This window comes from Argentina silus (assembly GCF_951799395.1).
Source record: "Argentina silus genome assembly, chromosome: 19".
In the NCBI taxonomy this organism is placed as follows: domain Eukaryota; kingdom Metazoa; phylum Chordata; class Actinopteri; order Argentiniformes; family Argentinidae; genus Argentina; species Argentina silus.
The window spans coordinates 12,152,928-12,165,487 of record NC_139673.1 but is presented as its reverse complement, the minus strand read 5'-3'; the positions used below and the strand labels follow the sequence as shown (position 1 = coordinate 12,165,487).

At 45.7% G+C, this 12,560-nt stretch overlaps 2 protein-coding genes across 3 annotated transcripts; one reads left to right on the top strand and one right to left on the bottom strand.

Moving 5' to 3' along the window:
* Nucleotides 1–2,483: 2,483 nt before the first annotated feature.
* Nucleotides 2,484–9,536, bottom strand: ercc3 (excision repair cross-complementation group 3). The gene is made up of 15 exons (XM_083691037.1): nucleotides 9,401–9,536; nucleotides 8,700–8,902; nucleotides 8,296–8,532; nucleotides 7,973–8,022; nucleotides 7,714–7,849; nucleotides 7,369–7,536; nucleotides 6,816–7,020; nucleotides 6,244–6,558; nucleotides 5,776–5,960; nucleotides 5,348–5,550; nucleotides 4,708–4,804; nucleotides 4,119–4,236; nucleotides 3,859–3,977; nucleotides 3,256–3,402; nucleotides 2,484–2,999 (listed from the first exon to the last, which is right to left on the bottom strand). The coding sequence occupies exons 1-15, from the start codon at nucleotides 9,426–9,428 to the stop codon at nucleotides 2,868–2,870; spliced, it is 2,343 nt and encodes a 780-aa protein (XP_083547163.1). The 5' UTR covers nucleotides 9,429–9,536; the 3' UTR covers nucleotides 2,484–2,867.
* A 109-nt stretch (nucleotides 9,537–9,645) lies between these two features.
* On the top strand, nucleotides 9,646–12,528 carry gpalpp1 (GPALPP motifs containing 1). 2 transcript variants are annotated; one of them, XM_083691043.1, is made up of 7 exons: nucleotides 9,646–9,832; nucleotides 10,136–10,274; nucleotides 10,399–10,530; nucleotides 10,720–10,972; nucleotides 11,170–11,334; nucleotides 11,541–11,645; nucleotides 11,883–12,528. In XM_083691043.1, exons 1-7 carry the CDS (start codon nucleotides 9,748–9,750, stop codon nucleotides 12,099–12,101), a joined length of 1,098 nt encoding a protein of 365 aa, XP_083547169.1. In that variant the 5' UTR covers nucleotides 9,646–9,747; the 3' UTR covers nucleotides 12,102–12,528. The 2 variants fall into 2 exon arrangements, with proteins under 2 accessions (XP_083547169.1, XP_083547168.1); XM_083691042.1 differs by having other exon boundaries at nucleotides 10,130–10,274.
* Nucleotides 12,529–12,560: the final 32 nt, after the last annotated feature.

Genomic DNA, 12,560 nt, shown 5'->3' with positions numbered 1-12,560 from the left:
TGCAATTACATCACTGATCAATCAAGGAGGGTTGTATTGGGTCAAACTCTGCTCCATAACCCCATCTCCTGCCCATGCAAGATCTGTTGACCTGATGCTATGAAAAACAAATGGGCTTCAAATGTTACATAAGCAGCCAAATCATTTATTGATGACTGTTGGATAGATGATTCACTTACTTAAACAAATGTATTGTTGTAAGTCGCTTTGGATAAAGGCGTCTGCTAAATGCCGTAAATGTAAATGTAACATTTATGTGATATAAAGTGCATGTTTTCTCTCTATCCGCAACTGCTTTTGTAATGAATTGTATCCTTGGCAATCAAACAGAAATGGTATTTCACAAGTCTTCACAAGAGCCACTGCGAGTAAATTGCGCACCAGTCGTCTCTTTTTCCCTATTCCGCTTAAAGCTAAAGAGATCCATTTTACATTTTGAACAAAATGAGTGTGTATTTTGCAAAGATGACACTGAAAGACTGAACTTATTTTGTTTTATGTATATAGTAGGACTTTTGGGGAAGATGCTGTATGCATGAATGGTTACAAGCTAAAATATTTAAATTTTCCATGGAAAGACAGATGACGTTAATGTGATGTTGTTTATCCATAAAGCTATATGTGCATAAAAACTCAATTTATTTTGAACTGTCTTTATTTTTTTGTATATATACAAAAAATAATTTAAAAAGTATTGGGTACAAGACACTATATCCTGTTCTACAGAATTGAAAGTGGATAGTGTAGTCTGAGTGTTTACCTGCTCCAATATAACACCTAATATTGTCACATGTGGTTCTGGTACAGGTTAACCACCTGCTGTGATAGCATCAAAGATGGAGGAAGTTACCCTCATGTGCCTTGCACTGGCTGTCTGAGACACTCTAAATGCTATCATCTCTCTCAGTCACAAATGCCCACGCCTGCGTGCGCGCGCACACACACACACACACACACACACACACACACACACACACACACACACACACACACACACACACACACACACACACACACACACACACACACACACACACACACACACACACACACACACACACACACACACAAATCTAATTACCTGTATCTAGATGATGTCTTTAGTCCCAGAACGTATTGGGGAAGCTACTCTGAGAATCAATTTAACTTACTTACCATTTACTGTACAAGGGATGACGTTGAACTACACTAAAGCTATTTCATCAAACACAGGACAGTCAGACACAGTCTGTTAGACCAGTCTATGTGACAGAAAGCGTGCGACTGAAACACTTTGATAAGAGGGAGAAAACTGGTGAGGTGGAGCAAAGTGGGGAGGCCAGACAGTGAGGGAAGAAATAGTAGTGACGTGTGAAGTTCAAAGGCTGGAATAAGTTAAATTCCTATATATCTTTTTGTTTTTTTTGGAAAAATGTAGTGAGTAGTGGAAAACCTGCATGAGGGTTTACCCACCTAATCAATCCATGGTGATCAGTGTTTACCCACTACATCCCTGGTAGTGACTTATGACACTACAAATATGTGTTCCTGCAAGGGTGGCTGGGCTGGTGTGGCCCCTTGGAGGGCTGGCTGGTGTGAGTTGAGGAGGGGGCACTTGGACTGGCTCTTGGGAAAGGGGCATTTGGAGAGGAGGCCCTTGGGGCGCAGTGGGCTAAGGAGTGGTGGTGGGCATCCCTTGGGGCTGGTACTTGGCCATGGGGCACTAGGCCCCCTCAGAAGCAAGGTGGGACAGGATGGCCCCTTGGTGGGCTGGAGCTTGGTTGGTATAAATGTTATCGTGAAGTGTTTTGTAGTGTACATATGGGTTGTTGTTGTTGTTGCTTGTATACCCCCTCTTTATAGACGGATGGGGAGGGACGCCCAGATTATTTCAATTGATAAGGAGGAGACCTTTCGAGAAAAAAAACTGAACACACCCACTTAAGAAGCACATGTCAATTGTGCACCCAGGATGTCAAAAGACTTCTGAAATGAACTGAGACGTGTCCTGACTGATCCTTTCATCTCCACGTAGCAAGTGATAGCTGAGGTCCAGCTATTTGCTACAGGTTCAGTGTGGCCCTGTGAAGGGGGCAGCTTGGCAGAGGTGGGCACTTTCCCACGCTCGCCCTGTCGACGGTTGGCTGGCAGAAAGGTCTCCTTTGGAATCTCTTCAAGAGAGAGGGGGGGGGATTACGACAGTTGAAAGGACCATGCACACCCCCCCTATTAAATCCAAGTTGAAGCAAAGCAAAGCAAAGCACCCCCCCACACAGACACAGACACAGACACACACACAACAACAACATGTTGAGGTCTAATTTGTTTCCCACTTGGAGAGAATCAACCAATAGAAAGCTCTACACAAAGAACTTGCTAATTTTAACATAGAAGTTAAGAGCTTTTCAGAGATCCCAACAACACAGCATAAAACAGGCCATAGTTGACTAATGGCAACATGGTTATGAATCCAAGTAAAAAATATACCTACAAAATAATTTCTTAATGCATCTGTTTTATTTAACAGATTCCATTGACACAAAAACCTAGTATGAATCAAATATTATCAAAAAGATTACAAAGATCACATTTTGCTCAGGTTAGAATAACAAATACTCCTAGGAGAGACAGGAGGACTGATGGTGAAGAGGTGTTGTTGCCATAGATTTGGCCACAAACCCAGATCAGCGTGAGCATTGTCAGTATCGATCTTTTTTTCCTCTGGTGGTTAACCCCAGATGAGGATCATCCCGTGCTGCAGCTCATCTTATGCTCCAGCTCTTCCTCCTCATCCTCATCCTCCAGTTCATGGCTGTGCTGCCAACACTGCACTTCTCTGCAGTACCACACCACGCTGCTAGAGGGTGCTGTTGGTTGGGTTAGTGAGTTTACTTGCGGAAGCGTTTGAAGAGTGGGTGGATGTTCTTGCCAATGGAAGCCTTGCTGCCTCTGTGGTACTCCATGTAGACTGCATCATCAGCCCCTGACATGGAGCTCATGGTCCCTGGTCTCCGGGTGAACTGAAGGAGAGCAGGAGGAAAACACAGAGGGTGAGATGAACAGAGGAGAACACACGGTAGGATAAACACAGCGTCATTATCAGGGGTAAGGGGGTACTGTCTCTACATGCTGATTTAAGATCTGTTGTGATTTTCTCGCCTTGATGGTTAAGGGTTAGGATTTGGAGTGGGCAAGCTGACCCTAGATCAGTGCCTAGTGGGACAGACAAACAGGCAGGGGCAGACAGACACAGACACAGACGTCCATTGGTCGTACCATTGGGCGGCCCCCCTCTCCTATGACCACCTCCTCCTCAGCGTCGAGGTCGGAGGCGGCGAGGACCTTCTGCAGCAGCTGGTACTGCTCATCTCTGGAAGAGAACATCAAATCGTCCTCTTCCATCCCCGCCATCTTAGTGATCACCTGGAGGTGTTGGCGGGGGGGGGGGGGGGGGGGATAAAGGAGTACACAAGAGACATGAGATCCATAACAAAGACATAAAAGCCTTTGGCTCCTGAGAGATCATTCCTACTTTGCTGTATCTCTCTATCTCCCTTGTACGCACATTGTGTTAAATTATCGAAAGACTCTGATCTCATCTTTTGACTTCGCACATCAAACCTGAACCCAAGAATTCCTAACAATCCTCAAAGGATTGGGATACTGATGGGAATGGTGTTTCTGGTACATTAACAAGTGACATGATGCATTAGTATTACAGTTGTCAGATCAGTTAAAGGCTGCTCGATCAGGCCCTCGTCTCTGTCCCCAGAAGTATGTGTTTAGGATTAGGCCAAGCTGCTGCCATTCCTGTACTCATGCATGGTAAACACGTTGGGAGGTTGGGAGGGTTTAGTGGCTGGGGTTGGTTGAGCTTACCTTGAAGCTGTATCCCTGGTCCACCAGAAACCTCTGTCTCTTGGAAGAGTAGGCCATCTCCTGAGTGTCCTGGGACACCAACGAGTAGAAGTAGGCATTGTACTCTTCCGCAACCATGCCTGGGGAGGGGAGAGTGTGTGTGTGTGTGTGTGTGTGTGTGTGTGAGAGAGAGAGAGAGAGAGGGGGGGGGGGTCAGTGAAAGCAAGTTCTTATCACATCACTAATCTCAACCTCTGTCTCCTTAGTTATTGCAGCTGTACCTTTCTTGGCACGTAGGACACGCCCCAGCCTCTGGGCTTCCTGTCTGCGGGAGCCTCCGTGAGAGGAAATCTGGATCAGACAATTGGCCTCTGGCAGATCGAACGATGTGTCCCCAACCTAAAAGCAATGACAGGTTTGTGTATGTGTGTGTGTGTGTGTGTGTGTGTGTGTGTGTGTGTGTATGGTGTTAAGGGTAAGAAGAAGAGGGGACATAGATGATCTATTGTGAATTAAAGAAGGCCCAGGTCTTCCATAGGAGAGCTAGGGCTCCAATTTACATGTGCAAAAATGGGAGCAAAGTGTTTACTTTAATATTTCTAATAGACACAATGAGAAGTAATCTAATGGGAGTTTTGAATACTGCGTTGAGTGTTTCCATGATATGCAAATGCATTTTCTAACTATTTACTAAAACTCTGGTTGTTTTATCAGCGTTTTCTCAAAAAAATTGTTAAAGACAATACAATACAATAAAAATCATGCTGTAGAGTATTCTGAGTTGTAAGGTATTGTTTGCTCTATTGGGGCCCTTGTCTCTTCATTATGTTGTCCCAGTTATATTGAAGTACATTCCATGACAACAGTTACCTTGGAGATAAAGATGGTGTTGATCTTGGGGTTGAGTTTGAAGTTCTGTAGGATCTGCATGCGTTCACCTTGGGACGTGGGTCCATAGATGTAGGGCCTTCAGAGAGAGGGAGAGAGAGGGGAGTTGAATGCTGAATGTCAGCGTTGATTGGAACATGGTTTATTTTATATAAAGACATGCCTCATTGTGCAATTGCACTCCCTGACAAAGGCTATGCTGCAACACGTTAGAGTTCCATGGAACATGCCACAATAAATGAAGGCATTTTAATTCTATGAAGAGTGCCTTGGTCCTCCTTGATGATGACCAATTAACCTCATTACCAGAGAGCACCTTCTACTAAGATATACTAGTATACCCCAGCAGCGCTTCCCTTCCTCTTTGTCTCTAGATGGTTAAGTTGCCGCACCTGTTAAAGGCTCTAAAATAAGAATCCCAGTACAGTAAAACTAAAACCAGTACCAGTCTCATTACAGCAGATAATCTCATCTCATTACAGATCAAAATAAATATCTGTTCCACTAAGCCACTAACTTCTCATCAAGTGGAAATAACTTGCCAACACTCAAATACATCAAATGTATTTGAATATTGCAAAACATCTCATTTACGTTCCGACTGGGTCAGAAGGCGACGTACTTGTTGAGGCGGATGGCGTACTCCTTCAGGGCGAAGACGTTGTCGGCGAACACGATGATCTTGTCATTGCGTTTCTCGTGGAAGCGGATGAGGAACTGACATGCGCGGAACTTGTTGGGGTTCATGGTGTACAGGAGGATACGCTTCTTGGTCTTGATCGCCACATACTCACGGTAAAACTCAGGAGACATGGGGCACCACACCTGAGAAAACCATGCACACACACACATACAAAATACTGCAACGTCTTTCAGGTAGCCCTTTCCTCCATGTCTAATTATATAGCTCTAGTTATCCCCTATCTCTGTTCTACCTGGGAGGTGTGCAGGTGTATACTACCCATAGGATACTGTAGGCAGCCACAGGTGTCTCAGACTCACCTGTGCAGGTGAGGACACCCAGCTGCAGGTGGATCATGTCAGACTCACCTCAGCACACTGCACCTTGGCGATGTAGCCATTATTCTGCAGCTCCATCCAGTTAGCTTCAAACAGCTTCGGGCCGATCAGGAAGTTGAGATCGACGATCTTGTCGTCCTCTCTGACCAGCGTGGCGGTGAGGCCTAGCTTACAGTGAGCCTGGACGATGGTCAGAACACGCCGGAACATCTTAGCTGCAGGGGCGGGGACATAGTGGATATAAGACACATATATGGCAGATATGATCCCCTAAAATATACAAGTATAGAAATAAATATCTCTTTGTAAGAGAGAGCAGTCAAGTGCAGATTCATGCATTGTATTCCATCATATTCCATTACATACTATTGCACTCCACCCTAGCCTTTTTGTACGGAATTTCATTCAATTCTACTCCACTTTACATTATTCTTTTACGTTACTCTAGTCTATTCCACTGAGAGCCAGAGTGAAACATAGAGAGGAACCCGGTCTTACCAGGGATGGTGTGGACCTCGTCCAGGATGATGAGGCCCCACTCCTGGCTCCTCATCCACTCCATCACCCTCTCGGCCTCCCAGGACCGCTTGGTGGTGTGGCCCAGCATGGAGTAGGTGCTGATGGCCACCGAGCAGCCAATCGGCTTGTCCTTGGCGTCCGATGTGAAGCGGCAGATCTGCGAGTCATCGATGGTGGACCACATCTTGAACTGGGACTTCCACTGTTCCACGGAAACAGAGGAGTTCCCCAGGACCAGGCAGCGCTTCCGCACTGTACAGGCTGCAGTCACGCCCACCAGGGACTTACCAGCACCTGGGGACACATACCAACACACACACAAACATATGAATGCACATTCACAAACACAATGCTACCTTTACACCTGCTACACATCAGACATTTCTCCTCTCTCTTCACACCTGACATGTTTTTTTGCTATTTGAATAGCATTTAGCATTTCCACATCATTTTGTAAAGTGTCTAAACAATAATTCCCATTCTGGGGTTCCATTTCATACACACACACGCAGGCACCACACACACACATACACACTCTGCTACTCTCTCACCACACGGCAGTACAATGACCCCAGAGCGCGCTCTGCCGTTGCCGAACATCTTCCTGAGGCTCTTCTCCTGGTAGGGTCTGAGCACGGCGGTAGGCTTCAGGTCCATGTTGATGTCAGGGTTCACCGTGTCGTTGCGGAAGTCATACTCAGCTAGCAGGGGGTACTCCAGCTGGATACAGCGCTTCTGCAGCTCCTCAATCATCTCCTGTACGGATGGAGTGACAATGATATATGTGTGTCTTATTATGTAGTGACCTATGTGGCAATAGAATTTCCCTGCAGGGATTAGAGTAATATCTTCTGTAATCCAATGATTGATAGGACCTCGGCAAATACGGTTGACTGCTGAGCAAAACCCTGTAGTTCTGTAGGGGCAGGATAGGCCACCTCTACCTGTTATAGCATTTAAAAACTGTAACTTAGGTCAAATCCCTAGTCTAGGATTAGGCTTAATCTGGTTCTAGGTAACTGGTGTTGAGTCTTAGTCATATGAGTCTTTTTAACCCTTGATCCTTGACACCCAACCTGTGTCAATCAGTCACCTAAAACCAACCTGACGGATCTCGAAGGACACTGTATGTGTTTCCTCCTCTTCCTCTTCCTCTTTATCCATCTGTTCGTAGTAGCTGAAGATGTCTTCAGGGACCTGGGTACCTGAGGTCTGGCCCTCAGGAGTCTGGGACGTGGACGCGCCTGCGTTGTCCTGCAGGGACTTAGAAATCTGGGAGGGACACACTGGCAGTCAGGACAGGCCTCAACATAGACACCTGGGCTGTTCTTCATACTGAATAAACATTCAATATGTAAAGTAAGTGTGTGTGTGTGTGTGTGTGTGTGTGTGTGTGTGTGTGTTCACATGCATCTGTGTGTGTGTGTGTGTGTGTGTGTGTGCCCATACCGCTGACTTGCTGTGGATGACCTCAGTGATGAGTTCTGTGTCTCCTCCCTCTGCCGTGCGAAGACGACACTCACGAATCACGTTGTCCTGCAGGAGGCGCTGGATCGTTTCTGGGAAGGCACTCTCAACAAAGTACCTGGGTGGAAGGAAGGAAGGAAGTATTCAAACCAAGAAAAGTACTCTCGTAATGCCTTCAGGAAAACATACTCAGTCATATTTAAATGCACATAAGTGCCTCCATTTTCAAATATACACATACCTGTTATGCTTCAGCACCAGTTTAACTTTGCCGTAGCTCATTGTACACAGCTGAAGGGGCACACAGAGGAGAGGATGTGAAATCAGACAAAACAACCCAACCCCCATAAACAGAGTACCACATCATGCCACTTGGCCACAACAGGTTATGCGTTACAAAAATGCCGCCAGGTTGCTCAGCTGTGACAAGCATATTTCAAACTTCCTCTAAGAGCTGTCAAAACTCAAACAAAACCATCCATCCATCCACCCACCCACCCATTCATCAAAATACAAGCCACCCGACCCTACCACAACCCAGTTCTCTCCTCTCTCTGCTCTAACCTTGATGAACTGCACAATGCCATCAGGCACAGAGGTCTTGCTGAGCTTCTGGAGGTACTCCACGATGTCGGAGGTCTGTAGGCCCACACTGACGGCCGCGTACAGGGAGTAGGCTGTGAGCTTGTACTCATGGCAGTGGATGGGTCTGCACACAGGCTCCGCTATGGCTACCAGGAAGTCCTGGGCGTATTTATACACTGGAGAAAAGGCCTCCAGGAAGATGTGTCCATCCGGAGCCTAAAGGAGGGGAGGGAGAGAAGGGAGGGAGGGATGGAAAGAGGGAGGGAGGGAGAGAGAGACAGACAGAGATGGTGACAAAGGGATATTGATGATTGGGATAGTGATTTAAAAAAGTGACAGACAGAGGAAAAGGATTAGGATTAGGGTCACAACAGTTCTCTTACCACCCAGAGTGGGCGCGAGTTGTGGTCGTTCTTGAGCAGCATCTGCAGGCGGTAGTCTTTGGCTCCGTACTCGTCCAGTTTGGTGCTGGACTCGTCCACCGTCTTTCCCGCAGCAGCAGGTATGGCCTGGTCTTGTGACTCACTCCCCACCGCCTCTTCCTCCTCCTCCTCTTCATCGTATACCCGCTTCTTTGACTTCCTCTCTGTGGACGACATGCGTGTCAGAACAAACACTGGAGAGAATGGTGGTATGGTGCTGCTTATTGAATTGAATGCATAGATCTACTCTCATGAACAGATGTCTACAACCACTCAGGTAAAATCATATAGATACAGTTACACTATCTATCTATACTATATGGGTAGAACACATTATCTTGAAGTGAAAATACAGTATAACACCCAAGGTCCATTGTAAACATTGTACACTACAGCTGTCAAGTGTTGTCACTTGAAACAAAAGGACATGTTCAAGTGTGTGTATTTTGTGCTACAGTAGCTACACAGGCTCACTACCGATATATCCTGAAGGAATTCTAGCGAAACTAAGCATCATCATCATCATCATCATCATCATCATCATAACAAAGCATGGCATTAAAAGAACCGACACTCCAGCAGCAGCATGATTTAACTCAGCTAGCAAATAATATTAGCTACAAGGACAGTCACTGTTATTATGACCAAAGAAGGAAACTCACCCCGATCTCCCCTATCTTTCTTCCCCATGATATCAGCTTGTTCCAATAACAATTGTTCTCTTCAAAGCATGTTAACAGCGGTGTTTAAAAGTGTTTATAGGAAGACATAACTAACTGCGCTGCCGTTTCCTTGCGTAGGACAGAGACTGTGGGGATGGTGGCGATAAAGGTGATCACGTGAGTGGCGAGGGTCGTCGCTCATTGGATATTGAGTTTGTTTACTTCCGTGGGGTAAAGGGTCAGACGACTGGAGCTTGTCTTTTCAACAATTTCAATCGTGTGTTGAGGAATATTATTGCATTAGGGCCTGTTATTGTTTTAGGAAGCAGGAGTGATAAGGGATAGTCATGTCAGACGATGACTTGATCGGACCTGCCTTACCCCCGATGTTCAGAAAAGGCAACGATGACGATTCTGATGATGAAGAGGGATGTGAGTATTGTCACAGATTGTTGGCTTGACTGCTTTGAAGATCAGTCTTAAGTTATAGCAAGGTATATATATATATATGCCATTTAGCTGACGCTTTTATCCAAAGCGACTTACATTGCAGTGACTGCATACATGTCAGTATATATGGTCCCAGCAGGAATCAAACCCACAACCTAAGCGTTGTTAGCGCCATACTCTACCAACTGAGCCTCAGATATCCTGTCGTATTCACAGCATTGCTTGCTATTTCACAATGGTGCCATTGTTTTTCTCTATTTCTGTCTCCCTGTACGAAAGTTGCAGGTCCTGCGCTCCCTCCTGGCTTTAAACCGAGGGCCCCCTCCTCGACCTCCTCGGAGGATAGCGACCAGGAGGAGGTCGTGTTCAAGAGGGGCAAGACACGCGGAAGGCACGGAGCAGCTAGGGATGGACCCTCTGCAGAGTAATGCACCTGAACTAGCCACCTCTGGCTCACCACATTGTATTCTATGTTGGGTCGTCGTAATGATTATTGTAATGACAATGAGCACGGTTTATTTTATTTCATTTATTTTTATTTTTTTAAGGAAACAGCGTAGACTAGAGGACACGGCAAGTCAAAGGCCTGCGGATGATGATGATGATGATGATGATGATGATGGCTTCTTTGGGCCAGCTCTTCCTCCAGGGTTTCAGAAGAAACAGCTTTCACCAGAGAGGTAACTAAGAGAACCATCCATTTTGTGCCTAAAGTCTATAGAGAAGGAATATTGTGTGACCTGTAAAGAAGGGATCTGTATGGCCTGATAACCATGAAGTAATCATATTCAAGATGCTGAAAATGCTCTCTGCTTGTGTTCTGTCATACTTGACAGGGTTGACCACACTATTTTCTTTATTTTCCCCAGGCCATCTGTATTAGGCCCAGCCCTTCCTCCAGGTTTCCGCAGACCTGATGAGGATGATGAGGATGATGATGACGACGACTTCCCTGGGCCAGCCCTGCCCCCAGGCTACACAGCAGAACCTTGTAGCAGTGATGGAGAGGAGGATGATGATGTCATTGGGCCCATGCCTGCCATAGGAGTCGTACAGGACTCAGTGGCTCTGGACATCGAGCGCAGAGCCCAGAAGATGAAGGATCGACTGACTGGAGGAGATGTGAGTTCCTTACTACTGTTCACTATTTTTTTTCTTAGATGATAGCGGATAGCAAAACCGGGAGAAAAAAAAACAGCTGTATGGGATTGGTTTTTTTGGCCTTTAATACACACCCAGTTAGCTTGTCAAGTCCTGTTTGGAGGTTTCTCATGGTCAGATGAGTTCACAGAGGTTGATAGACTTGTCTGTGTTGCCAGGAGGGTCCTGAGGAGGTGATCAGAGAGACTTGGATGACAGAGCTGCCTCCAGTGCTCCAGCACATCGGCCTGGAGGCACGCACCTTCAAGAAGAAGTCTGGGCCAGAGATGAAGGACCGCTCCATGTGGACCGACACTCCCGCGGACCGCGAACGAAAGATCAGGGTATGGAACCTGAGACGGCAATCTCACTGTCACACAGAGCCGTACACATACAGAATTTGGCCAACTGTTCTTCTGTCCGTCTTGACACCAAACGTTCCATTACAGTGACGTTCAATTCACATCAATTCACGAACTTGTTGGTGCCAACATGGTGGCTCTGGTTTCTCCGCCTTTCTCTAATTCCCACTTGGGATTTTGACCAATAGGAACGTCTGGAGGGGAAGAAAAGTGACGAGGCTGAGAAAAAAGACGACGCCCCCCAACTGTCCAAAAAGGAACTGAAGATGGCAGAGAAAATCTCCAAGTATAACGTACGTAGTTATATTTATTATTATATTATATTCCATTTCATTTGTTTTAAAGAGATATTTTGGTGTTCCCAACATACTGCTCAGAGATTGATCTCTACACACTCTCAGGGACAGAATATGTTATTTAAACCTTTTTTAGGCTTGTTATCCTATAAGCAAACAATAGAAGATAGACTTGTTGATCTAGTCCGTTATGTGCTTCAATCCTAAGACTTGCCTTCTCCCTCTATCTGTTAGGACGCTAAGCGTGGTGAGTCGTTGGTCAGTCTACACACGAAGAAGCTGAAGAGGAAAGCAGAAGTAGAGGGCATCAAGCCCGTGGAGCGGAGGGCCTTCGACAGAGACAACGACCTGCAGGTCAACCGCTTCGACGCAGCTCAGAAAGAGCGCCTGTTGAAGAAATCTCAGGAGTTGAACACACGCTTCTCTCACAGCAAGGAGAAGATGTTTCTCTGAGAGGATACCACAGGCTACAACCTAGGAGAAGGCCTTAGAGTTTTTGACCCTGTCATGGACATTCAATGTCACATTGACTTCAGGTAGAAACAAGGAGATTGTGTTGGCAAATCTGTGTGAGATATAGAGGAGCAGCTGAACCTGTTTTTTTCTTTCAAGGGTGAATGTGTCAGCTGAGCTCAGGGTCGAAAGTTTGTGTGGAATTCAGTATCACATCTATGTGTACGTATTCATTTTGTGATAAAAGTATTAACAAATGTATCCATCCATGCTGTTTTTAGATTCTATTTAGGCACCTTTTCTGCATCATATTTTGTCTCTACAAATGTCATGTTTTCCATGACAATTTAATTTTCATGTAAGGTTTTGTGAAATTCGTGTATTTTCTTATATGGACACAGTTGATATTAAAGGATATTTGAAACAGTTTCTTCTCTATTCTGTTATTTAGATGTGTAG